The following is a 25,134-nucleotide window of genomic DNA, read 5'->3' as shown; positions in this document are numbered from 1 at the left end:
CAAAGCAATTAATTATCCGCGCTTTTCGTAGTAACGCTCCCTCCTCAAATCTCGACGTCAATGTCCAGGTCCAGCGACCCGATCACATCGTCGTCCATCAGGGGCTTGTGGATCGTTGGGATGCCCTTCTTCTCCTGGTACTTTTCCTCTTGCAACTTGGCCAAGTGTGATGATAGTTGAGACTTGGCTGCTGGCTTGGGTGTGCTTGTTCCTGGTGTGCTGGCGCCGCTTCCGTTGGCCGCCGGCTTCTTGTCCACCGACTCGTTGACGTCGTAGACGAACTTGGCCTTTGTCCTCAGTCGTCGTGACATGTCGCCTTGATACGCCTCGCCACGCTTAATGGCCATCTCAATCTCGCGCGACTTCGCCTTCTCCTTCAACTGAGCCTTTCGTACTGCCTCGGCATTGAGACGTCGGTTCTCTCGGTTGCGCTCAGCCAACCGGTCTTGTTCTGACTGTCCCTTGGGAGTCTCGGAGAGCTTGGACGGCCCCAGGCTTGTTCTAAACGCCAGGCGCTGCGTACCAAGCTTGTCGAGTTCCTCTTGGAGCTCTTCAACCTTTGCGTCGTCACCACGCTCTCGAGCCTCCTCAAGGATTCGGGCCACACGTTCTCGTTCTGCTGGGTCAAACCGCCGCTTCAAGTCCTTGATCCTCTTTAGCCGGCCCTTGATCTCTTCGCTCGTCCACGAGTGGTTGATCAGCTTGTTGATCTCGTCGATCTTATCGAGGAGATAGGCTTTTGTAGGCAGCGTTACACCTTCATTGTGACAGGTAACTTTGTATCGGTTGAGCTCGGCCTATCATTCATCCAGTCAGTGACTATGTCGAGGAACCGAGGCATGTTATACGTACATCTGTGAACTTTCCGCTCGAGGCAGCGATGAAGGGGAACTCTTTGATCGCCTTTCCATGGGCTGCCTTTACGTACTGATCCGTCACGAAGGTACCGTTGGGTCCGTTGAGAGCGTATGGCCGGCTGGTAGTGAAACCTGCACATCTTGTCAGTGTTGCCTGATATATCCCCTCTTCTATACGCACCCTTGATCAACGCCATGCGGTACTGTTCAATCCCGGTTTCAGGGTGTGGTCCAAGAGCGATGCGGATATAGCATCCCGTGATGGCATGTTCGAAACCAGGCGTGAAGCAGACCTGGGCGAACTCGTTTCGTCCCAATCGTACTCGGTCGTAATCCCGTAGTTCAGCTGGCGGCTGGTCACGAGGTTCGTCGGCTTCGGGCGTGGGTGAGCGTCTGTGGCCAAAGTCGTCGTCGCTGTCCTGGCGATCAGAGTCGCGATCGCGTGGAGAGTAGGCATCCTTGCGTCTCTCGTGATCCTCTCGCCGACGTGCCTTTTCTGCCCTCGCTCGGCGCAGGGAATCCATTGCTGATCCGCGATGAGAGTCCCCGTGAGACTCTCCCTTATCGCCTGTGCGTTGCCGTGATGCTTTCCCCTCACCACCCTCAAGCTCAGCCGTGTCGGCGTTGCGCTTCTTCTTACCCTGCGTGCGCTCCTCATTCTCGACGCTGCTAATCATCTGACGAAGTAGGCGATTCTGGCGTTGGCGCTCGATTTCCATCATACGCTCAGCGATAATCTGCTCTCGTTCGACTTCCCGCATGGCCATGATTTCGGCCTTCTCCGCCTGGCTCACGTACATGCCCTCGACGGGGTACTTGTCGTCATCATCGTCGTCCGCAGCAGCAGCTCGGTTTCGCGACGGCTCGGCGTCAGAGTCGGATTCGTCCATCGGTGCGGATTCGAGAGAGTTCGGGGTACCGGGTCCAGAGTATCTGTGTCGCACGTCAGCATTTGATGAATTGGTGATGGCGATTTGGAGAAGAGGGTAGCCCAGCCGCTCACTTCGCGCGCAGGGCAAGAACAGCTTCCTGTAGTACAGGATGGCTCTTTGCGAAAAAAAGGTCACTTACGCTTCGCCTTCCTCTTCAGAGTCGTCGCCTCCTCGCCCCGACTTCTTTCCCGATCCCTTCTTCGAGCCACCTCTCTTGGCAGGCGGCGGCGACGCCGAAACGTCCCTGCTCTCGTTGCCAGAGCCCTCATCATCGGAATCTCCACCCGCGAGGGCGAGAAGCTCGTCATCGATATCGGCCATAGCGATTGCTCTCGGGGATTGGTGATGACCTCAAGCACAGTGCTCTCAGGGGGAGGCGCAAGCTCGTAAAGCTATGGCAGCCGCAGCAGGCGCGTCGCTCGCGTCTCGAGATGAAAATTTCGGGCCGTGTCGAGATGAAAGAGAGCCCGTAAGGATGACAGGGCAGGCGCGAAAGGTTTGCGGGGATGAATGAGGTTCCGTTTGATGGAGAGAATGTGTTTGTGCAAGAAATTGAAGGAGCAGAGTCGCTCTCTTCCACAACCTGTGCTGAATTCGTCGTCTGCTGGCTTGCGCTTGATTGGCCAAGGCTATGTCATTTACTGCACGTGTATGGCTGGTCCGTGCTCCCGGCGAAGCTTTAGTCCGCCCTCGGTGAGCTGCAACCAATCGGTGAACTCACCGAGAGGACCCGGAGCTCGATCGGCGCCGTCATAGTTTATCGTTCGATTTCGGGACTCCGTGAACCCTCGAGCCACCGACCCTTCAATTGACGGCTCAAAAGAGGCAATTTTGACGTCCAAGGTTTTACAGTGACCATGGCCTCGACTCGAGCTCTCGTACGGCCTCTGTGCACTATAGGGGCTCGGCCAGTTGCCTCTTTCTACAGACCATGTGTCCGTTCCATTGCGACAACCTCCAATGCCCAGGCCTCAGTGGCCGCCGGATCTGCTGAAGCTCCCAAGAAGCGCAAGCCACTTACCAAGGAGCAGAGTGACTTTCTTGACTCAGCTGTAAGCACAAGCGACTCAATTGCACCCGGTGCACTGCTAACAGATCCTCAGCTTCGCGTCAACCAAGCCGGCGAGCTCGCTGCCGTCCTCATCTACGCCGCCCAGTCCCCCGTCATCCTCCGCTCAAAGCCACACCTCCGCAAGCTGATGGCGCACATGTACGACCAGGAAGACGGCCACTTCAAGACCTTCAACAGCCTCATTCACAAGCACCGCATCCGACCTACCGCGCTCTACCCCCTGTGGTCCGTCATGGCTACAGGTTTGGGCTGGTCAACCGCCATGATGGGCTATGAAGCTGCCATGGCCTGCACCGAAGCTGTCGAGACCGAGATTGGGGGTCACTACAATGAGCAGATTCGAACGCTGTTGGAGATGATCACTCAGTGGGAGGCCGAGGGTTATGAAGTCGGCGAAGAGCTATCAGAGCTCGTCAAGACCCTTCGAAGGATTAGGGACGAAGAGCTGGAGCATCTAGATCATGCCGTCGAGCATGACGCAAGAAAAGCAGAGCCACACTGGCTACTCACCGGTGTCATCCGAGCAGGCTGTCGGGGTGCCATCTGGGTGAGCGAGAGGGTGTGAAGCATCAATTTAGTTGTATTATACATGTAATATAGAAATACTTGCGTCTGCTGGAGTCAGAAAGATGTATACATGAGACTCAATGCACGAAAGGAACTTTCTGCGTGTGCTATAACCAGCGCGCCCAATGAATGCTCCCTTATTCCTGGAAACCCAAACGCCTTGCCATGCTTTTGTGCAAACTCATGTTCAAACACGACTTGAAACAAGTTATGATTAATTGCTGCGATCTGTTAGCACTGCCGTCATCCATGCGGAGCAAGTTACTTACTAGATAGCCAAGGGGGCAACGCCATCCACTTGGTAGCCCCAGTTTCCGTTCTGCTCCTCGGTAAGAAGCCAGTCGTAAGGGAACTGTACAATGTTCCCCTGTACCATATTCAAAAGTTCCTCGGCCTCAGTGCGCGACGGCATATCGTCAACGGTGAACACGCCACGCCGGCTGTTCTTAGTGGTTGCGCGGCGCCTACGCTTCACCGAACCAAACTGACCAGGCGGGGGAGCGTTAGTCTCTCGCGAGGACGGCTTCTCCAGGGTCGAAAAGGTGGTTCGACGCTCCCTGTTCTTGGTGCTTGTCTGCGGCTCCAAGAACCTTCCGTTGTTGCTCTCAAAAGCAGGGAATGGCACATCTCCCACCGAGTAAACGGGAGAAGGTGCCTCTATCGGCCGCTGAGTGTCAACGGCACTCTCGCTGTCCAGGCCCGTGTTTGGTCGAGACGAGCCTCCCTCACCATCATGCAATGCTTGCTTCTCGTCCATAGCCCGTGGTCCCTCGTCAGGAATAACGATCTTGATTCTATCATCATCGTGATGTCCAGAAAAGGGCAGCTTCTCAGTCAGCTTCCCGGCCGCCTTCTCGGCTTCCGTCTGGGCAGCCTTGGCCAACACCTCCGGTCCTGGCGCGCCCACGCCGGCGCCTGCAGAGGTAGAACCACGATGGCGCGAAGAAGGGGGAAATTCGGAATCTTCGCCCCTTGATCTGCTTCGTCCCTCCATGCTTGAGCGGAACCTTTCACCATAGGCCATATATTCGCGATACTCGGCCCAAGTGCTCACCTCAGAGTCAGGCATGCAGCGGAAGACGCGGCGGTAGAGCTTGGTGTTGTTCTGAGCAGCGCGATTCCAAATCTCGTCAAAGAAGTTGGGGTTGACCGGGTCTTTCATACAGTCCTTGTCGATGTGAGCAGGGTGAATGTCTGCGGCCATCGGGTGGAACACGCCATTGGTCAGTTTTCCAGACTCGGGGTCAACATGTAGTGGAGGCCCTCCAATGTCAGTGTCATCGCTAATCGGCAATGAAGGCAGCTGTGCTGGTCGAGGCAGTCCCAGTTGGTCGGTGGTCCGTCGATTCAAAGCGGGCACAGGAGGAAGTCCATCGCTGTTAGCATGGCCGGGCTCGAGGTACCTGTTGTCCGCCAGAGGAGGATGTTGGTGTGCTTCCCTGGGAGACTCCAGCGTGCCCTTGCCCTCGTTGCTAACGTTATTGACGAGGACTTCTCGGCCATTGACAATGACGGAGTCACGACCTGCGTCCAGGCCGGTCTTCTCGGCACTCTTCCATCGGTCAGGGCCGTACCCAGTCACATCCAGCTCGTGCTTTCTCTTGCCTTCAGCCTGGGCAATATCCGGTGTTTCTTCTTGGTTGTCACTGGTGCTGGAGGTGTCGATCTCGCGGGCAGTGGCGACATCAAGATCATGGTTGAAGCTGGGGACCTGCAGAGGCTCTGGACGCTTGGAGTTGGAGGTAGAAGATTTGGGAGAGGCCACATCCTCATTGTAGATATCTTCCATCTCCTTCTCAAAGTCCTGGCGATCGAGTTCCTCACGGCGCTCCTCCTCCAAGATCTCGTCAACATCCAAGCCGAGATGTTCTCGCATAAGACGCAGACGGAGTGTGTGGGCAAAGCGGCCGACCTGATACGGCTTTCCAGCCATTGTCGACATGATCATGTCCGTGTCGCGAACAATGGCAGCACACTCGGAATCACGACTGCCAAGCATGGATCGCTCGTTGATGTTGGCAGAGCCAATGAGGGCCACCCGATCATCGACAATGATGGTCTTGGCGTGGATGTAGAGCTGCTCAGTCACGAGCACATCGTTGCTCATGATGCCCCATTGTCGAAGAGAGTAGAAGCCAATGTAGTCCTCTGGGTCAATGCCAGCGGCTCGAAGTCTGCCAAAGATGGATTGCTCTCCTCTGCAGATACTCGCGAACTGGCACATGAGAATGAGACGAACACTTGTGCCCTCCTGCTCGTCCACAGTGTTCTGGAAACCAGGCATCAGGGGAATGACGATGGCACATCGCCAATCTTCGTCGTTTTCGTGAGCCCGGATGATGCGCTCAACCAAGGCATCTCCAATTCGGTTCACGATCCGGGTATTATATGCCTCAGTGCTCGTGATGAAGAATTGGTTTTCCATGTAGACAAAGTGATCCGAGTCCTCGATCATCTTGATGTAGGCGTTTTGGATGCTGTGCTCAGTCTGCTCAATTCCCAGGGACCAAGTAGAGGCTGATCGAAGGATCTGGACCTCGCAAGTGCCAGTGAGTCCGAGAGCCTCCAACTCGTCCATTTTTGCGTCAGGCGGAGGCAGCAAGAAGGGCAGGGGACGAGTGGGCTTGCGTCCACGGCGTAGATAGTTCCATCGCTGAACGAAATGGCGCGTCAGATCTCTCGCAGGCTGTCCAACGACCTGCATGGCCACATCGTGCCAGGGCATTCTGGGAACCTTGCTTCGATCGTACATCTCCTCATAGGGCTCATTGAGCCTGAAGAAGTCCTGGACTCGAGGGTTCGAGTAGTCCTTACCAGGGAAGAGCTGGCAATGCTCTGCATCCTTGGGGATTTCAGAAACCTCGAAACCGGTTGGCTTATCATCGACAATCGGGTGCTGGGGGCAATCCCAACGTCCAAAACACAAATCTATACCTCCCACGAAAGCAACGTCGTGGTCTACAATGCAAATCTTTTCATGATGCGCGAAAAAGAACTGGTTCTTCTTGAACTGGTTCGGTGATCTTTGAACAAAGATGTTGGGATGGAGGTTGAGCAAAGAAAATTTGGTGTACTCCGAGTCGATGGGGATGGCGGCTTCGACATTTCGGTAGACAATGACAAAGACCTTGACGCCCTCTCGGGCCTTCTTTTGCAAAAGTCTGTCCAGTCGCCACTTCTGGCTGATAGCTGCTGGCCTTCTCATGTAAAGCTCGGGGCTCAGCCACCAGTCGTGGATGTAGATAACGTCGCGAGCCATGTTGATGGCTCGAGAGACATTCCACATGTAATCACGGCCGTCGACAAGCCACTGAGCAAACACGTTTGTGCGTACAGGGGAGAAACTGTCGAAACGCTTCTCCTGGAACCAAGGGGTCTGCTTCAGCATCTCATTGATCGAGTCCTCAAACTGCTTCATGACGGACTGGTTGCGCGAGAAGAATCGCACCTTACGCTCGGATGTGCGGAGGGTGAGCGTATGGTGCTTCTCAGGAAGTGCTTCCACGGTCAAATCCATTTCATCCTTCTTCTGGCTGGAGCCGATTGCCTTCATTTTGTTCTTCTTTGAGGCAATGCTGAACTTGGAGTCGACGAGGTATACATCATAGATGTTCATGTTCTCGGGAGACTCAACACACACGATGTAGCTCTGTCGTACAAGGAACCACTTGCGACTGTGACGAGCGATTACCTTGGCGGGTGTGAGAACGCGGCGGAAGTCCAGGCCCTTGGAGGACTGGATGTGTAGATAGCACTCCTTTCCATGGTAGCTACCCTCAGCGGCGAGACGAACACCCAGCGCCGACAGTTCCAGGAAGCGGCAGAGTCGGTTGCTGTCCGCTCTGAACATGAGCCATCTGATCATCTCGGAGAGGTACTTCTCTAAGATACGCCGTTGCTTCTCAACATAGCGCTGCCTTCGTGTTGCCACATCCATACCCGCGCCCTCGGCACTAGACATCTCGCCAGGATCAGTAATACCCGTCGATCTGCGTCTAGGCCCCATGCCTAAGAAGGTACGAGACCTTCTTCTCTGGGCGCCGAGCATTTCCGGGTCACTGAAGACGCCATCTCCAGCTGCTTCAGTGGCGGTGCCCTCGCCTTGGGTCTCCTCGCCGCGGCCGCTGCCCTGTTCCTCGTCGTCGCTTTCCTCACCCTTCTTACGGGAACCACGAAGATAAGGGAAAGCAGAGTAAGGGAACTTGGGCTGCTTCGGACGGCCACCCAAGTCCAGACGCCCAGGCATGTACTTGTCGTTGTTGATAGCGAACTTGTATCGCAGATGCAAGTTATAGATGTCTCGGAGTGTCCTTGTGACGGTCCAGCTCATCCTGCTCGGACCACTTCCGTATTCCAACTCTATTGTGAACATCCAGTGTCTGTCCTTGTCGTCATCCTCCATGGGGCAGCTGTCAGTGATGCGAAGCTTGAGCTGCTCCAGGAGAACCGGGATCCTCTTGTTACCGTGCTCATCTCTCTGAATCATACTGGCGAGCATGAGAACAGCGGGGGCTCCAGCTCTCAATTCAGCCATCAGCTCCGCTGATTTGAAGTAGTCGAACCTATCTTCCTTCTTCTGTCGGAGGAGCTTGAGAGTGTTCTTCACTTGTTTCCATTTCTGAGCACCAAAGGTGGAAGCCCTTTCAGATGTGAAGAATGGCCGTCGAGGAGTAATAGCATCGCCGTCTGACACACCTCCTCCACCGAATACAGTAATTCGACGAAGGTGGCCCATCCGTCGTCCAACGGCACCAGGGCTTTCCACCTCATCGGCCTCCTCGCCAGGGGGTCGCATAGCAGGTGTCATCCACGAGTTCCCTCTGCGATATCCCCTCCCTAGACGATCTCGACCTTCACCTTCAGACACTCCGTAGTCAGGAGCAGATGCATCAGGCATGCTCGCACGGCGCCTAACCATGCGATCAAAGGGGTCGAGGTCATTCGTGTCATGAGCAAACCGTTTTGGTGTTCCGGGTGTTGAACCATTCGTCCTCTTCATGCGACGCATCCTTCTCTTCTTTTTCTTTGACTTGGTACCCTCGGCGTTGCCCTCGTCGGCCGTGTCCTCACCGTCGGCGTCGGCATCAGTATCCTCCTCTGTCAATGTGCCAGGGATACCACGGGGCGGCCGTGAACCAGTAGGAGAGCTCGCCATGGATTGCATGCCCTGCTCGGAAGAAGCAGAGGGCAGGGTCGAGGACTTTGACGTCTGCAGACCACCCGTGCTAGTGAGAGCCTTGAGCTTGGACATCAAAGAGACACCCTTGGACTTTCCAGGAGTATCAGGCTCCTCCCATGAATTGTTTCGAGTATGTGTTGGAGGAGACTCTACGCCCTCGGGTCGGGTGAACTGTACACTGCGTCTTGAGGGTGCCTGGCTAGTATCCTGGCCCTCTCCCTCAGGTGCAAGTCCAAAGTCTCGGTCGTTGATTCCATGATCCTTCAGTGATTTGGTCGAGGCTGGGGTAGACCTTGGTATGGCCGACGTGGGCGCCGAGTAGGATGCGTGCGGGGGCTCAAATAGAGCGCCTTTGGTCTCGATAGGCGGAGGTTGAGTTTCTGGAGGACGAGCGACCTTGAGGTCAACGGGAGGAAGGAGATTGTTGGAAGCTTGTTTGGGAGGAGGCGGAGGGGTGAGTTTGAACTCGGGATTGGAGGGCGAGGCGGAACGAGGAGTGACGTCCATGGGCGAGACGGACTCGTCCCGTTTATGCTGTGTCATGACGATGCTTCGAACTCGATTCTAATGGTTGTGGTGTTGAAAGTCCTAGATGCTGATGACAGCAAACGAGAAGCGACGGGACAGGGATGGTTGCTCAGTTGACGTAGTCGAACATAGCATGCTGAATAATGAACAAGCGAGCGGACACGACACGAAACGAATCTAATATCGCCCAAGCCAAAGTAAAGTCGAGTCGATATACTCGTGGCGGAGAAACGAGGCTGACAAAAGGGGCGGGAAGCGTTGCAGTCGGCGCACGTTCGCTGCGCTTGCGAGAGGTGGTGGTGAAGTGCGAGAGCGGTCGACGTTGGACGGACGAGACGGATTGGAATAGACACGGGGGTCCGGAGAGGGCGATTCCCGAGACCACGGTTCGTCGATGGAGGATAGAGGTTCGCAGCGACGTCTCCTGTCACGAGACCCTTTTGAGATGGAAGCTCCAGGGAGAAGTTCACAGTGGAGGACTCGTATCATTGAGCTCCCGAAATTTGGAGAAACCCTTGTCAGGTCGGTCGCGGTAATGGACGATCAGACGGGGCTCCCTCTATCGGTGACCTGCGGATTTGGGAAGGATCCTGGATGGATGGAGTCCGCGGCGGCCACCTCAAGGCGATGACACCCACAGTCCGGGCCCCGTCGGTCGGTGGGAGATGGGGGTCTCTGCAGGGGAGTGGCTCCCTAGAATTGCTCCTTGGGCCCCTAACTCAGGGCAGTCAAGGTCGGGGAGATCCACTGGCCCCGAGCATCCATCCATCACGGACAGGTGAAACGGGTCCACCAGACGCCCGCAACGCCTCTCGCTCAACTCCAGATTCTTTGCTCAGACGTTTCAGAGAGAAATAGAGATCTACATGGTTCGCTCAAGCAGCCGACATGTCATGCACGCAAGCGCCATCGTGGCCTTTTTAATCCACCGTTTCTACGCCTCAGCAAAGGCCCGACGCGCAAGAGGGTCTACCTTAAAGGTGCCATGATGGATTTGCCCAGTGTGCCCCAAGCTCGCCCAGGTTCAAGGGAAATTACCTGCGGAGGTTGGCTGACCCAGAGAAATCATTGATATTGGATGGATGGAACTCGCCGACGAAGGAGGCAGCCCATTCATTCATTCCGCGTATCGACCGCAACCACTGGCTTTCCTGTTCAAAAGTCGTCCGCCATGTTCTACCCGCGCACATGGGGTCGGATCAGGATGTGATGGGATATGGATAGCAAAGGGTGTGGAATCAACCTTCATCAGCTGATGCAACATGCACTCGTCAAAGACTCGCGATCATGTGCGTAGACACTACATAGTCCTACTCAAGCTCGATATTGAGATCTATGGGAAATGCGCCTGTACTAGTGATGCATGTCTTGTGGAATACGTCCAATTACTTGAAAACGTGGTGGAGCAAGCGATAGGAATATCGATGATGCTATGCTCGTGATAGTCAACACACAAGAGTAATTTGGTTGCACGGAATATCCTCCACTATGGTGTTTTATGTTTCTCGGAGTACCTAGCCCCCAAAGATTGACTCTGTTTAAGTGAAAGAGAATGCGCCGGTTGTCCCGGTGCTTGCAAACCTGCCTGCATACATCCCCTTCACATGATAATGGTAACACAACACTAGGCGCAATTGAACGAACACATGGCGGTGACATAAGCTGACCTGTTGCTGTTTGAGGCGGATGCCATCAACTCCATTAGGCAAAACGTCTGGTCATGAACGATTGAAAGCAAGGGTTTCGCACTATCGACCCTTTTTCAGCAAAATAGTCATCAGCACATCCACAAGTTGTTGTGTCCATGGTAACATTGTAAGATTCTTGGAACCCACACTCGAAACTGACAGTCACACTGAAGAAACATGTCGTCCTCGACCGGCGACTTAGCCGCCGCACAATGGATGGATCCCATGGGGTGCCATGATGATTTCAAGACGCTACGATTGGAGCTAAGGGGATTCTCTGCGGCGAGCGTCCCTCGGCTAGGTCTGGAACGCAGGACGGACGGGGCGGCGGGAAACAAGGGGGTGCATCAGAATGTGTGTGGGAAGAGCCAACGCCAACACTGAAGACACTGAAGACAACGAGGCACCCTCTTAATTGATAAATCCCATCATTCTAGTTTCTCATCCTCTTCTTCATCAATCTGTTTCTGTGCGCAAACTCTTCTCTTATCTTAACCAAGTCGTAATCTTACTCTTGACGCCTATCTGACAGCCTAGACTCAACCAGCGTCATTGGCGCAACTCAGTAGCATCTCGGTGAAAACCACCAGAGACGTTGCCACGCCATGCAATCGGTCCTGATCCTCATCGGCGCCGCCCTTGCCTATGCCGTCTACACATACATCTCCAATCTGCGACAAAACATCGCAGAAGCAAAGCGTAGCGGCTTGCCCTACATCATCGCCCGTACGCCTGTCCTCCCTTGACTGCTACCCTCATAGTTCGCATCTGACCAATCTAGCGTGTTCACCCATCTTCCTGCCATGGCAGTTGACGTTCAAGTTATGGACACCAATCATTAAACTATTTCCTAAACCATGGTGGGAGAGGTGGCTCGAGTATGTGTCTCTCCCCCCTGGCTGAGCCGTGGCTAACAAATGCCGACTGGGTAGAGTCTTGACGCCTGGCTTCTCATATCGCACGCGCCATGATGGGTTCGCAAAATACGGCGACATCTTTATGGTTGTCTCGCCGAAACTCATCATTACCATGGTCTGCAACGCCGAGGCCATCCACCAGATCACTGCTAGGCGTGAGCACTTCCCCAAGTATGTCGAGACTTATGAGATTCTCCAGCAGTTTGGAGACAATGTCTTGACTACTGAAGGTGCTGTCTGGCGTATGCACCGTAAAGTCACATCGGCTTCGTTTAACGAGAAGAACGCAGCCCTCGTGTTCAAGGAGTCCATCCACCAGGCCAAGGGCATGGTGAAAATGTGGATGGGGTCCAACGACGACGACAGCGGCACTATTCACACACTGGATCAGGACACCATGAGGCTGGCCCTCAACATCATTGGATACGTGGGATTTGGCTTCAGGTCGCTTTGGCCTGGCGAGACCCTACCTCCAGATGTGAACCCGAGGCTGGCCAAGTATAGTTCGCTTGAACCCTCTGCTGGGCACAAACTAAGCTTTGTGAACACCGTTGCTATCCTCTTGGAATACATCCTAATGCTGTTACTTATACCACGCTGGTTGTTGAGTGAGTGTCAGCGTAGGAATTGCCAAGATGGTCGTGTGCTAACCCAACTTTCAGGACTGATGCCCTTCAAAAAGGCCCATCTCGCAGCCGACGCCCACGAGGACTGGTGCAAATACATGCAGGAACTGATGGATGAAAAGATTCAGGAAGCCCAACGGGGCGAACGTGTCGAAGGCATGGACTTGATGGGGCAACTCGTCAGGTCAAGTTACGGAACAGGCGAAACCCAAGGGAAACAGGGGGCTGAACCCAGGAAAGGCTCACTGACCCGTGACGAAATCCAAGGAAACGCCTTCATCATGCTCGTGGCTGGGCATGAGACAACAGCCAACGCCATGCACTTTATTCTGCTAGAGTTGGCAAATAACCCAGCATCTCAGAGGAGGCTTCAGAAGGATATCGACGACATCCTTGGGGGCAGAGATCCAAGCTCATGGGACTACGAAGGCCTAGTCAACCCAATGATGGCCAGCATGCTCGGCGCATGCATGAACGAGACGCTTCGAATGATACCTGCCGTGGTGGAGATCCCTAAGAAGGTAACCCCAGGTCAGGATCAGGTCATCACAGTCGATGGGAAGAGACACCTCCTTCCGAGGGGCACAGTCGTGTCTCTAGTTGCAGTGTCGATCCAGCGAAATCCTCGATACTGGCCTGCGAGGCCAAGCAAACTGCACCCGGGCGAAGGCGACGTTAATGACTGGGTCCCTGAGCGTTGGTACCGCAACAGCGAGGACCCAGTAGCCAAGGAAACAGATACGGAAGAGCCAGAAGCAGAAGACTTTGGAGGTTATGGAGGCTCAGACATAAGCTCTCAGCTCTTCCGGCCGGAGAGGGGGGCATATATCCCTTTCAGTGACGGCCCACGCTCATGCTTAGGCCGTAGGATCGCGCAGGTCGAGATCATTGCAGCGCTTGCCGTCATCTTCAGGGACCATAGTATCGAGCTAGCCGTGGACGAGTGGGCAAGTGACGAGCAGGTTGAGTCGATGGACCGCGAGCAAAGACGCGAAGTCTACGCCAAGGCGCAGACCACAAGCCGCAACAAGCTCCTAGGCGCTACTTCAGTGCTCACACTGAAGATGAACGATGACCATGTGCCCGTCAGGCTCGTTAGAAGGGGCCAGGAGAGGTTTACGAGTTGGATATAATGACCGAGGTACATGATCCAATAGACAATAAGAGTTACCCTTGCTGGGAAACACTCGTAAGGAGTCCTAGAAGTGATCGAGCTCGTGATTGGCAGACCTTGAACAGGCGATATTTGATCAACTTGAGGGCAGCACCGATGTTACACCTGATTGGGTCGATTGATTCGGGTGCGATGTGAGCGCTTAGCTTGACCAACAACGGTCTGGATTCATCAGTCGCGTCCTAGACGCAGAACACGTCACGCGTCGGGCCAGAGGCGGTTGGAGTAAACATTAGGGATGGATGAAGGTGTTTCCTGTGGTGCAGGATGAAAACATTTCAGTTGACGGACCAATATGTGTTCAAGTTGTAGACTCTCATTAGTGTTGAGTTGTTCATCTTGGCGTTAGTCGTAGTGGGACACACCCGTCCTCTTTCGACTGGAAGCCATAACCCATGAAAGGCCTTGCCTGGCCATTATTGTGTCTGTTCTCGAAATAACAAGTGTAGTAGAATAATTCACCCAGTTAGGTAAACACTGTCTGTAAGATACCTAAGTAGTTCAATAGAGTATTACAGCAGACATCTAATGTATGGCCTATAAGGTCTCTTCGTGATAGAAAGCAAGTCGCGTCACGGAGTTTGTTTGCCTCGTTCAACCGCATCCAAACGTTCTAGCGCCGATGGAACAAATGGATGAATGTCATCATCCGAAAGCTCTCCACCGGCAACTGGAGCTCCAATGCAGGCAGGCACGCTGTGAGGTCATGGCCTTTTTTAGAGCTCCAGTGAATCAAGTGCCTATGATTTTAGTGGCCAAGCGCCCGGCTCCAGCTCCAGCTCCAGCATCTGCATTCGTTCCAGCTCCAGGCAAGCACAACACGGTCAGGCTGATCTGCGGGGACCTCAGCTCCAGGCCAGAAAAAAACATAAACAACGCAGGACCCGCTGACACGGGCCCTCTTGCTCCGCGCGCCGTCCACCTCCATCTCCAGCTCCAGCTCCATCACCCACCCAACACCGTCGTAGGCGAGATCTCCATCATCGTCACCATCGCCAACATCATCATCGCCCGCCCACTTGAAGCAATTCCCACGGCGCCACCAGCCCTCGCCAACCACAAAGGCCATTGAAGCCCTTCCGTCTGTTTCTCTAGTATCGCCTATTATAGGCGACACCCTCATATTATCGCCATGTCCAACCACAGCTACAACTCTTGGCTGAAGACCAAGAAAAAGCCCGAGCTTGCCCAGCTCGCCCAGCAGTTTGGCCTGCAAGAGTACGTGTGCTTCCGCCTCCCGCAATTGCGCTTTCTTTGTCTACGCGGTGCGCGCAACAATCTTCAACAAGTGACCGTCGGGCGCATTCTTTGTTTGCCCATTGTTTGCGCCTCGCCTCGCCTCATTCATACCCCAGTCCGGGCGTCATCGCGACGCGCCCACTTTCCATCACGACCCCTCGATGCGACAAATAAGCCCCTCAACGCGCTGACTTTAATTGATATAGCATCGCCGGTTCCAAAAAGGATGACTTGGGTATTGCCCTCGACACATACCTCTCGGAAAACTCGTCGCGTTACCTCGCCGATCCTGAGCTGGCGGGCTACTTTAACAGCCGCTCCAAGGCTCTCGGCTCGCCCGTCAAGAGAGAGGTGATGCGCGACGAGGCCGACAAACCCCTCAAGGTCTCCCGCCGACGGACGACAAAGCTCTCTGAAGAGATTACCCCTGAGTGAGTCGCCATTCCGAGTTCCTTGGTCCTCTTGTCGCGTTGAAACTGCGCGTTGCGCAAGCGCGCGTCTTGTGTTGACCGAGAGAGGAGCTTGCGCCTTGCTCTCTGGACCCCCAAAGCTGACCAGGCCTTCTTTGGCATGTACAGGAGCGACGATGCTTCTCCCCAAGCCGCATCTCCTCAAGCAGCTTCTCCCCAAGCTATATCGACGGCGCTCGTCGAGACCCCCGGCCGGGCTCTCTCTCAGGTCGCGGCGCGCATCCCGCTGCCTGCCACACCGGCCGACGTGGCACTCGCGGTAGATCGCTCGACCAGCGCCGTGCGCCAGCGCGTCTCGTCGATGTATGAGGAGAGCGGTATCACCGAGGTCAGCCATGCGACGCGCGACACTCTCAGCACTGTCACGAGCGTCCTCTTCTGCGTCGCCGCCTGGGAGCTGTGGAACGTCCGTCGCGAAGTTCTGAGTAATATTTACGCCTTCACCATCCCCGCCATCCAATTCCTCGGCACCTCCGACTACCCTGTCTACGTCCCCGACATGTTCTTGCTCCTCTCATCCAGTTTCTGGTCCCCGACCTTGACCTGGATCTTCACCAGCGTCGCCGTCCCCAGCTTCATGGGCTACTTTTTCAACTTGAGCGCCACCAGCACGCCACCCACCCGCGGCCGCCTTCGCTCCAACACGGCCGAGTATGTGGTGGACCCCTTGACCTTCAGCATTGTCAAGGCCCTCATCTCGTTTGTGGTCTACGGACAGGGCGTTAACTTTGGCGGTCTTCTCAACGATATGTCGATTGTGCGCCTCAACAACGCCATCTATGGCGGCTACAAGGGAATCTTGACTGGCACTGCCATCACTGGTCTTATGAGCATCTACGACGCGGTTCTGAGGAAGTAGGAGGCGACAATACTTGGTTCACGGTGTGTGGTCTTGTAACTCCTGCGTGGACCTCGGGCTCTTGCTACACCCAGAGACGATACGATGACAATAACAAGAAACAGCTCTGAGACGCTAGCACGTTTCTGACCACATCAGAATCAAGCTTCTGGGTCACTTTGGTCCAGCGAGTATTTCTGCTTGTTCTTTCGGGGGCCTCGGTCACCGTGGCGTTCAAGGTGTTGATGGCGTCTTGGGGGCGTTTGATACCTGGGGGGGACTCTTTTTTTATTCTTGAAACCGCGTCTACTGCATCTAGCGTTCTCGGCGGTGTTTTTGGTTGATATGGATCTCGAGCTGTGCTCCTCAGCTTAGTTCCTTGGCCTCAAAAGCCTTGGTTTGCATCACAAAGTCTAGCTACCCACAAGGGTAGTCCAGGATGAAGCGGACGGGGGACAGTTGGGCTACCTGTGAGATGATTGGATGTGAAATCTTGTGTTGTTGTTTTTTACGGGTAAACGGCCAACATGGGACTTGGGTTTGGCTGGGATGAGACACGGAGGCCGGCGAGAGGAAAGGCGTCATTGAATGAGTGAACGACGACTAGGCTTGGGGGGGTTGGAAGGATTATCTCGTATATTGGGAACGAATGACTACATGCACTTTACGCGTTCATGCTGGCCTTCAGGGCTTGTGTCATGAGTGTTTTTTGGTCCACTCGATTCGTAGAGCTACACCCCGCTTGTTGAAGAGCATCAGACCAGTGTCTGTCTATTGCCTTTTGTCTTCCTTGATTCGAGTGAAGCGGATAGGCGCTATTGAGGTGGCTGGTAGTCGCAAAGGTATCCGCTGCCTAGCATCCATGGATGATAATACTATGCTGCATTGGTAAGAAGCTAGCTCCCGAGGTAGCAACCCGCCTTATCTTTGATATTCCCCAAGAAATTGTTGCCCTGAAACTTGGCCTTGACCAGACAAGCCTCTAGAAAATGCGGTGAGTGATGCTTACCATTTGAGCCTGTTCTGTTGACGCCGGTGGGATCCCTAGGTGCAGATGCAGATGGTACTTCGGTGCTAGCTTGGGTTAGGACACGGTTACATCGAATGCAATCGCCGTTGCCGGCTCAACGCCGAAAGGACGTGGCCACAACTCGAACAAGTCCACGCCACAGGAAGAAAATAACTGATTAACAGGAGAGAAACTCGTTTCAAACCCAGGTAAATTTCACACCTAACTACCACCTCTTCTAATACTAGATCGAATCTATACAAGTAGCACCGTTGTTCACATGTGTCTTCCCAAATGTCCCCCATCCCAAACGCCCCGTAGCATGGGCGGAGAACCTTTCCGCTCCTGGTCCCGGATGCCTCGTACCCAGAAACAACATGCCACACAGTTAAAATGACAACAATCGGGGTTTAAAAAAACAAGAAGAAACAGTCGAATAAGGTTAAAAGAGTTTTTGTTTTGAAAAAAGGCAGACAACCTTTGATTCCCAGCGGAGAGGGATTGATTAGGACGGCGTTCTGGAACCCCTTGCTGGCGAAAGTACCCAAACGTGGAAGTGAAGAGATAAAAACGAGGTTCAAATAATAAAGTGTCTAGGTAGGTCTAGGCCGAGTCCGCTGGTTGGTCCGTGAACAGACGGAATACAAGTCGGGTCGAACAAGAATCGGGTAAAATGGATGCAGAGAATTCGCGTCGTCTCCCCTCTCATCATGGCTGATGCGTTCTGCGCCGCGCCGCGCTGGTCTCGTCTCGTCTCGTCTCGGATGGATGTCTGGCGGTTCGGGTGTCGTGGGTATATTTGTACAGATGCTCCTGCAAATGCGTATGTGCGTGTGGTGTCTGTCGTGTGCGCTGGTCGAGGGGGGAGAGGTGGCGTCGCCTTGCTCATGACGGCGACATGGTGAGGGAGGTTCTCATTACGGCTTCTCCGAAGGATGCTCGAACTTGATGGGATGCACCAGCATACCACGCAGACATAACCGGCCGCTGCTGTGCTCATCCATTTCCTCCGTCTTGCCACCTCGTTCCCGTCCCTCGTTGGCACGACCACCGTGCTTTCCACGACCATCCATCTGCGCATAGCCCAGCCATCGGCGCCACAGGAGACCACCAAACTCGCTGTTGAAGTACCAGCTGGTACCCTTGTGGTTGTGCTCGTTGAGCTGATCGAAGGGGCTGCCAGGGCCTGATGTTGAGTGGTCTCGGCCAGCGTTGAAGGCACCGTCAATCTCGCTGAAGGGGTACCAGGCTCGGTCCAGGAAGACAGGGTGAGGCGCGTACACACCCTTCATGCCGTGATGCAGGGCGACGGTGGGAGGGAACATCTCCGAGAACATGGTGTGGTGGTATCGCCACACCTCCTCGTGCATCGACATGAGCAGGCGACGGCTGAGACGAGAGGCAGTGATGATGGCGCATCGTCGAGGAGGGGGGGCCTTGTAGCCTGTGGCATCGTCCGAGAAGACCCAGCCAGACTGCTCCGTATCGAAAAGCGGGTTGAGGGTGATGATATCGGCGTCCTCGCCAACACCGCACTTGGATCGATCAGGGGCATCCGAGCTGCAAGAGGGAGGCATCATGGTCTGACCCCACTCGTCGTGTCGAAGCTGCTCCTTACCCTCGAAGGACAAGGGACCGAAGATGGGGGCACGGCCAGAGGCAAGAGTGTCGTGCTGGACGCTCTGAGAGAAGTTCTCCCAGGTGCCGTGGTAAGGGGGAATGTAGTAGCGAGCGCTGCGCTCCCAGAGAAGAGTGCGAGGCTGCTCCTTGGCCCACTTGCCAAGACGGTCAAAGAACTCGTAGTAGCTGCCCAGGTATCGCATGTCCATCTCCCAGTTCCAGTAGTGCTCGTACTCGGGATGTTGCATGGCAAAGACTTGGAGAGGGAAGTGAGCACTGCGGTAGATGCCGTGGATATCGGCACCACTGGGGTTCTCAATGGTCTCGCCGAACCTGCCGGGGTACATGAGCCTCATCTGGGGCTCGCTCCAGAGCGAAACGAGGCCACGGAACTCGGCGGGTACGTTGTCGTTGATGATGCGCTGCACAGTCCACTTGTCGGACCAAATGGGCTCATCAATGTTGCGGACCTGCATCAGGAAGTGAACCTGGTATTCGCCACCGGATCTGAGAGACAGCTCGTTGATCAGGGCGCGGAAGTTCAGGACAGCAAGCTCAGTCCACTTGAAGCCAGTGTAGGTACGGACAACGACAGCAATGCGGCCCTTCTTGGTCGAGCCTTCCTGAAGCTCCTGAGTCTCGGGGCTGACCTGCTTGAAGCGGTGCTTGTTGGCCTTGTAGCAAGCCTCCTGGGCCTCAGCCCAGTTCACATCGATGTAGTTGATCTTGCCAGTCTCGGCCCAGACGGCCTCGTTGCCCGAGCTCTCGGTGTCGAGTCCAGTATCCAAACCACCGTGGGCTCTGCTGTAACCAAGACCGTAAGGGCCGTATCGGCTGAAACGGTCAAAGCAGACATCGTCCCGAAGACCCAGGAGCTTGTAAGAGCCAATGGCAGGGTCAGGCATATGCTGAGGAACACCATTGTAGGCGTACAGATCCGGAGCGGGGACAGTCTTCTTCGAATCGAGGTAGCAAGTCTTGATGTCGGCAGACTGCTCATAAGGGCTGTACTTCTTAGGCTTGGGAACATGATCGTTCATGGCGGGAGAGGGCAGGGGAGCCTTCTCAGTAACATTGGGGTACTCGGGCTGCAGGCTGGTCTTAGGGACGAGGGTCCGGAGGCCATGGAAGTAACCATCCAGGCTGGGAGAGAGGTTAGCAATGCGGGGGGCAGACAAGCTAAGGGGCGACATACTGAGGGAATCTCAACCAGGGCATCTTCTGAAGCTGCTCGGCAACCTCCTTCTTCTGATCCGCCGTGACATACTCATCCTCGGGGACCGTCTCCAGCTTTCCGTCACCGTCCATATCACCAGTCAGCATCACAACGGGCTCGCCGTTAGTGTTGATGACAGTGGCAGTTGCGACGGGCTCCTGGGTCCTGGTACCACCGATGTTGTAGCCACCATATCCGGATTTTCTGGACTTGACGAAGATCAGAGTGACGAGGAAGGCGATGCCGATGAGCCAAGTAAAGACTCTTCGGTAATGACAGTGGCCGAAGAGGGAGCGTAGACGAAGCCGGGGCTTCTTTGTCTTTTCGGAAATAATTGAGTATGGAAGCAGGGGGTCAATCTTCCTGCCCAGAGGGACTCGCGAGCTGTTGTTGCGGGCGGCCATGGTGACTGAATGGCGCCGCTGCATGCTAGGCTGGGAAGTCTGGCACGCTTAGGCCTTGGGTCGATCGAGTCGCAACGGTGGGTGTTGTTGTGTGCGTGTGGCAAGTTGAGGGTGATGTGTTGTTTATGTGAGATTGAGGTTGAGAAAATTAGGGAGCCTAGGACAGAGCGAATGTCGAGGTGGAGCCGGCCGTCATCGAGGAATTAAGTCAACGGGTTGCGGAAACTGGCGAATTTGGCCGGAAAGCAATTCAAGTAACGACTGGCAGTCGTCGAGACAACCTATGAAGGGAACCGACGAAAGATGAAGTCCGGCGAGGAGCGGAAGTTGGTGGGCGAAGTCGCTACCTCGTCATCAGACGAAGGCAGGTAGATAAAAGAGACTGAACACGACTATCACGCGACGCAACGCAAAAGCAAATGAAAAGCAGCGCGAAGCTTGATGAGCAGCGCGGTGCCTTTGAATTCGCGATTGAGAAGAGGAAAACGACGGCGTCGAGGACGGCGATGGACAGGCCGGAGAGCGAAGGGCGTTGACGGGGGGTGGAAGAGAAAGGAGGGGGAAGGGAAGAGGAAAAAGAGTCGACCAAGAAGAGATAGGAGAGGGAAGAGAAGAAAAAAAAAACCGAAGCCAGGCCAGGCCAGGAGAGGCACGAGCAGGGGATTACGGACACGGGACAAGGGATTGGCATCCCAGGGTCAGGGCCTTGCAGAGAGCGATAGGGGGACGGGGTAGGCAAGAACCAAGTGTGGCCAGGGGAGGGGCCCGCTACGGGGTCCGCTAAGGGGACCTAGGGATGAAGGGGGTGCGTAGTCGCATCTACTCTTGTCTGCCAGGTACGGTGCTATTCCTGAGCTGACCTACTGTACGGTTTTAGCCCTTGCGTGCCCTCCGTGGTGGTGGCGGCGCGGTCTGCGAAGCGCTGGAGAGCACATCTCAGAGGGCAACGTAGCCATCGGCAGGCCCGGGACACACAGTGGTTGGCGGGAGGGAGCGCAGTGGCTTGGCGACGCCGATGGAATGGCTGTGCTGAGATGGAGGTTTGATACGAGTACTGTGGCAGAGCGATCTCGGGTTGGTTTGCACCCGCGAGAGACGAACACAGCTGACACTGTAGCTGTGAGTCTACTAGTGTCTGGACAGACTCCAGTCTCTCGAGTCCATACTTAGAAACCCGAGGTGAGGGCCGCAAGATGCCCACTACAATCATGGGCGTGTTGCAACAAGGTGTTTCCCTTCTCCGCCTGGATGGATTCTAACCCGAAGCTGACCCCCAGTAAGGCATGCGGGAAAGTACATTGGCAGCCAAGTGTCGCCGCAAAGATACCTCTGGCATTTGGGAGAAAATGATGGAAAGAAGTCCAGTCCAGCACCCGCAACAAAACACGACCCCCGTCCCGTTCAAGCTTTGGCAAGATGGAACCTGGAGGCTCCAAAAACAGTAAAGGGTGGGGGCTGGTCACCACTCAATTCTCTCCCCGGGCCCCTCGACGCCCCAAGGAATCACCTCAACGAGCGCTGTGAATGGCCCTTGAGCCAACGCCCAATGGGACGGCGTTGCCGGGCGGAGAGCCCATCAGCCAATGGGCGGCGCCAGAGACACATGCTGTCCAACGAGAGTGCGAGCGTGAGAAGCTGTCGGGGGAATTGCTGGCCTGGATTGGGAGAGGACCCGGTCCAATCCACGCTGATCTGACATGGAACGGCCATCATCAATCATCAATGCTTGTCAACAACAAAGCATCGGCCATTTCTCATCCCCCATCGATAATGTCATCGCAGCGTCGTTGCGCGTTTTTTTGCCTTTGGAGACGGGCGCTTTCTGTTCCGCTGCCGTGGAAACGCAGTAGAGTTAACGGATCCATTGGTTGCTTCACTAGCTGTTGCATCTTCTGTACGTCGAGGACAATCACTGACAATCACAACCAGCAACAGCAACAGCAGCAGCAACAGTATCAGCTTCACAAGCCTTGACCCGAGCCTTGCATCCCCTGTTATTGCGCCATATCCCAGCAAGTCTCCAGGCCTCATCCCAGCCAGAAGCGAGTCGGGGGCTCGTGGGTCTGTGGGTCCACGAGCGAGGGTCAATCCGCCCCTTGGTTCAAGCCCCTTTCGTCAGGAAGACAAGAGGCTCTCGTGGCTCTCTGCTGCTCCAGAGGCTTCAGACATAGAGGCAGACACTCACTACAGTACGGTGGTTGCGCGTCCCGAACTCCTGATCGACACCTGAGCATCAGGACCGCCGCACCTCGTGCTTTGAGCCGCCTGTCAATCGCCACCTACACAACACATCGCGGCTGTTTGAGTGGGGAGGCGGCCACATCCCGAAGAATCGGCCGTGGGACTCGTAATTGTCGGGCGTTGGTCGTTGTTTCCAGAAGATGGAAGGCAGGCGGTCCCTTAATCATGGATGCTCTGAGCGCCTGCGGATCGGTTCAGATAGTACCACAGACGCGACGACCTGCCCTGGAAGGCTGGAACGAGGTCCTCAGCAAACTTGGGCCCTTGAAGTTGAACGAATGAGTTACCGACGCGACCCTCCTCTTCCGCCTTCTCTATCGACGGGACGCTTCTCAACGTTCCCTCCCAAGCCTGGACAACCAGTCTCGGATAAGCGAACCCCCTAGCGGACATCGGCCGCACCCCCTTCGGTCTGTGGGAGATCGTCAGTGGCCCTGAAGGCCCTGAGAAGAGGCTGTTGAGGGTCCTCCCGCCACGCGTCCCTCAGTCTCAGCTTTCAGTTCGTTGCGCTTCTCACATATTGAGCCGGTAACCCGATGCTGGGGGATATTGAGACGGCCGAACCTGGGGATGTCGATTCCAGAATGTCGTGCCGGTGAATGCCTGGCAGAAATCCCCATGCTAGAGGTGATTCTCACTACATCTTTCTCTCCACCGCCGGTCTCACTCTGACCAGGTTGCATGGCGTATCAAGAAGTTTGCTGCCTCTTCCGGCCTAGGCTACAGAGCCGTTGACTCTATTCTAACTACCGGCGGGCCTCTAAAGCTGACACTTTTCCTTCAACCACCTCTTGCACCCTGACAAGAGCATCCCGCTAGGGCGCCAAGATATCACCTTGTCCTCTTGCCTCGTAACAGACGCCACAGGTGGCACCCTCGAGCGAGGACCAGCACCAAGGGACGGCCCCACGAGCTTGACATTAATAAACAGCACATTGCTCGACACCCACAAGCAGATGGAGCCGCCGTAACGGCGAGATTGCCAAGGGGGTCAGTCACTGACTGACACGAACTAGAAATGGGCCCTTGAGAGGCCAAGGGAGCAGGGGATGAGGCCTGCCAATTCGCAGCTTGCCTGGGCCCTGCTTTGGAATGGCCAGGCCAGGAAGCAAGCCGGTTGCTGACATAGTGCAGGTTCGTTATTAGCTCATCATCGTGTTGGAGGAGACATCTGGATCTTGCTTGCTGTGACCCCGACAAGGCTGGGCGATGGATCATGGCTTTTCGTATCGGCAACTTTGTTTTTTTGGTTCATCGATCCAACTCCTCAGATACGGGCTCGGGTACAGACAGACCCTCAAAACGCCTCTTTCAAACGACACCCGGCGACGGCCAGGCCGTTCCACGTCATGGTCCCCGTGGTCGTGTTTCGGCCGTGTAACGTGTCGCCAAGAGGTGATCCTTGACGAGCATCTCATCGCATCGGAACGTCTCCCACATTCACTGCCGGAGAAGCTTGTTGTCGACGATGTTTGCTCTCTCTCCCCAGGACAGGACCAGGGCGCCTTGTTGTTCCAAGTTTCTCGCCATACCTGAGGACGGATGGGTCTCGTTCATCTCCTGACCCAGCAGGTCAGGTCCTCACACATACATGCATATCGAAGCTAGACGGAACCTGCGGGCGGCGCCATTTGGCTGGGCTTTTGCGAGAGTGAGTAATCTCCATGTCGTGGGATAGCTCCAGAATCATTTTGAACAAGCGGGTCTCGCCGTGACGCCAATGCTCGTGTCCACCAGTCACCACGTCGGACCTGGCAGCCCTGCATGCCTCCCATGCCACAACGCGAAGCATTTCATCTTGTTTCGACCTTTGAGCCCAGGAATCTTCATCTCACCCCCTCGAGATTCCCGGCCCGGATTCCCCAAATCTGTCCCCAGCTCCGCCGTGCCCTATCGCATAGCACCACAATGTGACACTGAGTGATTGGAGCCGCGGATCGATGCTTGACGCACACACATCCATCCCGTATGGTTATATGAGATGGACGAGAGTGCGGATATGGCCTTGTTTGCTCCCGTCATGGCCCATGCTTGCCCTTCACCCTCAAGTCGGCCGCTCTCTATCACCTGCCACAGGCGTTTACCTCTCCCGCGCCGTCTTTATTTAGCAACGCCACAGCTCGCCTCCCACCGGCAGCCCACTTCTGGCGGCCGATTGAGGCGCTCCACGCGCGGCACCAGCGGCATTGCAGGGTGGTGTCAGCAGCGTCATCACCAGCCACAGGCCACAATACTCCAGAGCTGGAGCCAAGAGTTCTCCCACTCTGAGTAAGAGAGATTCAAGGCTGAATGCAACAGTCAGACAACGACACATCGGAGTGTCAGCCCGAGTCCGTGGATGGCGTTCAATATTGCGTACCACGTAGCATCTCTGTTTACTTGGTCTTGTCTCACAATTTCAGCATTTGCCCTTGTTCTCCCTGACACAGTAGGTGTCAAAAGAGAGTGTGGCACTTGCATCCCGTCCTGAGATGGTACCGAGTTCCTACAGGAAGCCCGAACAGTTATAAATCAGGCATTTACCACCCAAGGGGCATATCTCACACGAGCTTATTCC

The 25,134-nt window shown here is 55.2% G+C and overlaps 6 protein-coding genes across 6 annotated transcripts; 3 read left to right on the top strand and 3 right to left on the bottom strand.

Annotated features, from left to right (window-relative positions):
* Positions 1-44: 44 nt before the first annotated feature.
* NCS57_00729700 (uncharacterized protein) lies at positions 45-2,110 on the bottom strand (the record flags this gene model as incomplete). The annotated part of the gene is made up of 4 exons (XM_053057153.1): positions 45-797; positions 853-989; positions 1,039-1,790; positions 1,929-2,110. 4 exons carry the CDS (start codon positions 2,108-2,110, stop codon positions 45-47), a joined length of 1,824 nt encoding a protein of 607 aa, XP_052913348.1.
* Positions 2,111-2,646: 536 nt separating this feature from the next.
* NCS57_00729600 (5-demethoxyubiquinone hydroxylase, mitochondrial) lies at positions 2,647-3,426 on the top strand (the record flags this gene model as incomplete). Its single annotated transcript, XM_053057152.1, has 2 exons — positions 2,647-2,841; positions 2,893-3,426. 2 exons carry the CDS (start codon positions 2,647-2,649, stop codon positions 3,424-3,426), a joined length of 729 nt encoding a protein of 242 aa, XP_052913347.1.
* Positions 3,427-3,642: 216 nt separating this feature from the next.
* On the bottom strand, positions 3,643-9,150 carry NCS57_00729500 (Phospholipase D; the record flags this gene model as incomplete). Its single annotated transcript, XM_053057151.1, has 2 exons — positions 3,643-3,649; positions 3,698-9,150. The coding sequence occupies 2 exons, from the start codon at positions 9,148-9,150 to the stop codon at positions 3,643-3,645; spliced, it is 5,460 nt and encodes a 1,819-aa protein (XP_052913346.1).
* Positions 9,151-11,428: 2,278 nt separating this feature from the next.
* Positions 11,429-13,499, top strand: NCS57_00729400 (uncharacterized protein; the record flags this gene model as incomplete). Its single annotated transcript, XM_053057150.1, has 4 exons — positions 11,429-11,549; positions 11,605-11,701; positions 11,756-12,348; positions 12,403-13,499. The coding sequence occupies 4 exons, from the start codon at positions 11,429-11,431 to the stop codon at positions 13,497-13,499; spliced, it is 1,908 nt and encodes a 635-aa protein (XP_052913345.1).
* Positions 13,500-14,672: 1,173 nt separating this feature from the next.
* On the top strand, positions 14,673-16,108 carry NCS57_00729300 (uncharacterized protein; the record flags this gene model as incomplete). The annotated part of the gene is made up of 3 exons (XM_053057149.1): positions 14,673-14,758; positions 14,986-15,210; positions 15,358-16,108. The coding sequence occupies 3 exons, from the start codon at positions 14,673-14,675 to the stop codon at positions 16,106-16,108; spliced, it is 1,062 nt and encodes a 353-aa protein (XP_052913344.1).
* Positions 16,109-18,013: 1,905 nt separating this feature from the next.
* NCS57_00729200 (uncharacterized protein) lies at positions 18,014-20,360 on the bottom strand (the record flags this gene model as incomplete). Its single annotated transcript, XM_053057148.1, has 2 exons — positions 18,014-19,859; positions 19,912-20,360. The coding sequence occupies 2 exons, from the start codon at positions 20,358-20,360 to the stop codon at positions 18,014-18,016; spliced, it is 2,295 nt and encodes a 764-aa protein (XP_052913343.1).
* Positions 20,361-25,134: the final 4,774 nt, after the last annotated feature.

Source organism: Fusarium keratoplasticum, chromosome 5, assembly GCF_025433545.1.
Source record: "Fusarium keratoplasticum isolate Fu6.1 chromosome 5, whole genome shotgun sequence".
In the NCBI taxonomy this organism is placed as follows: domain Eukaryota; kingdom Fungi; phylum Ascomycota; class Sordariomycetes; order Hypocreales; family Nectriaceae; genus Fusarium; species Fusarium keratoplasticum.
This window is presented reverse-complemented; position numbering and strand designations above follow the sequence as displayed.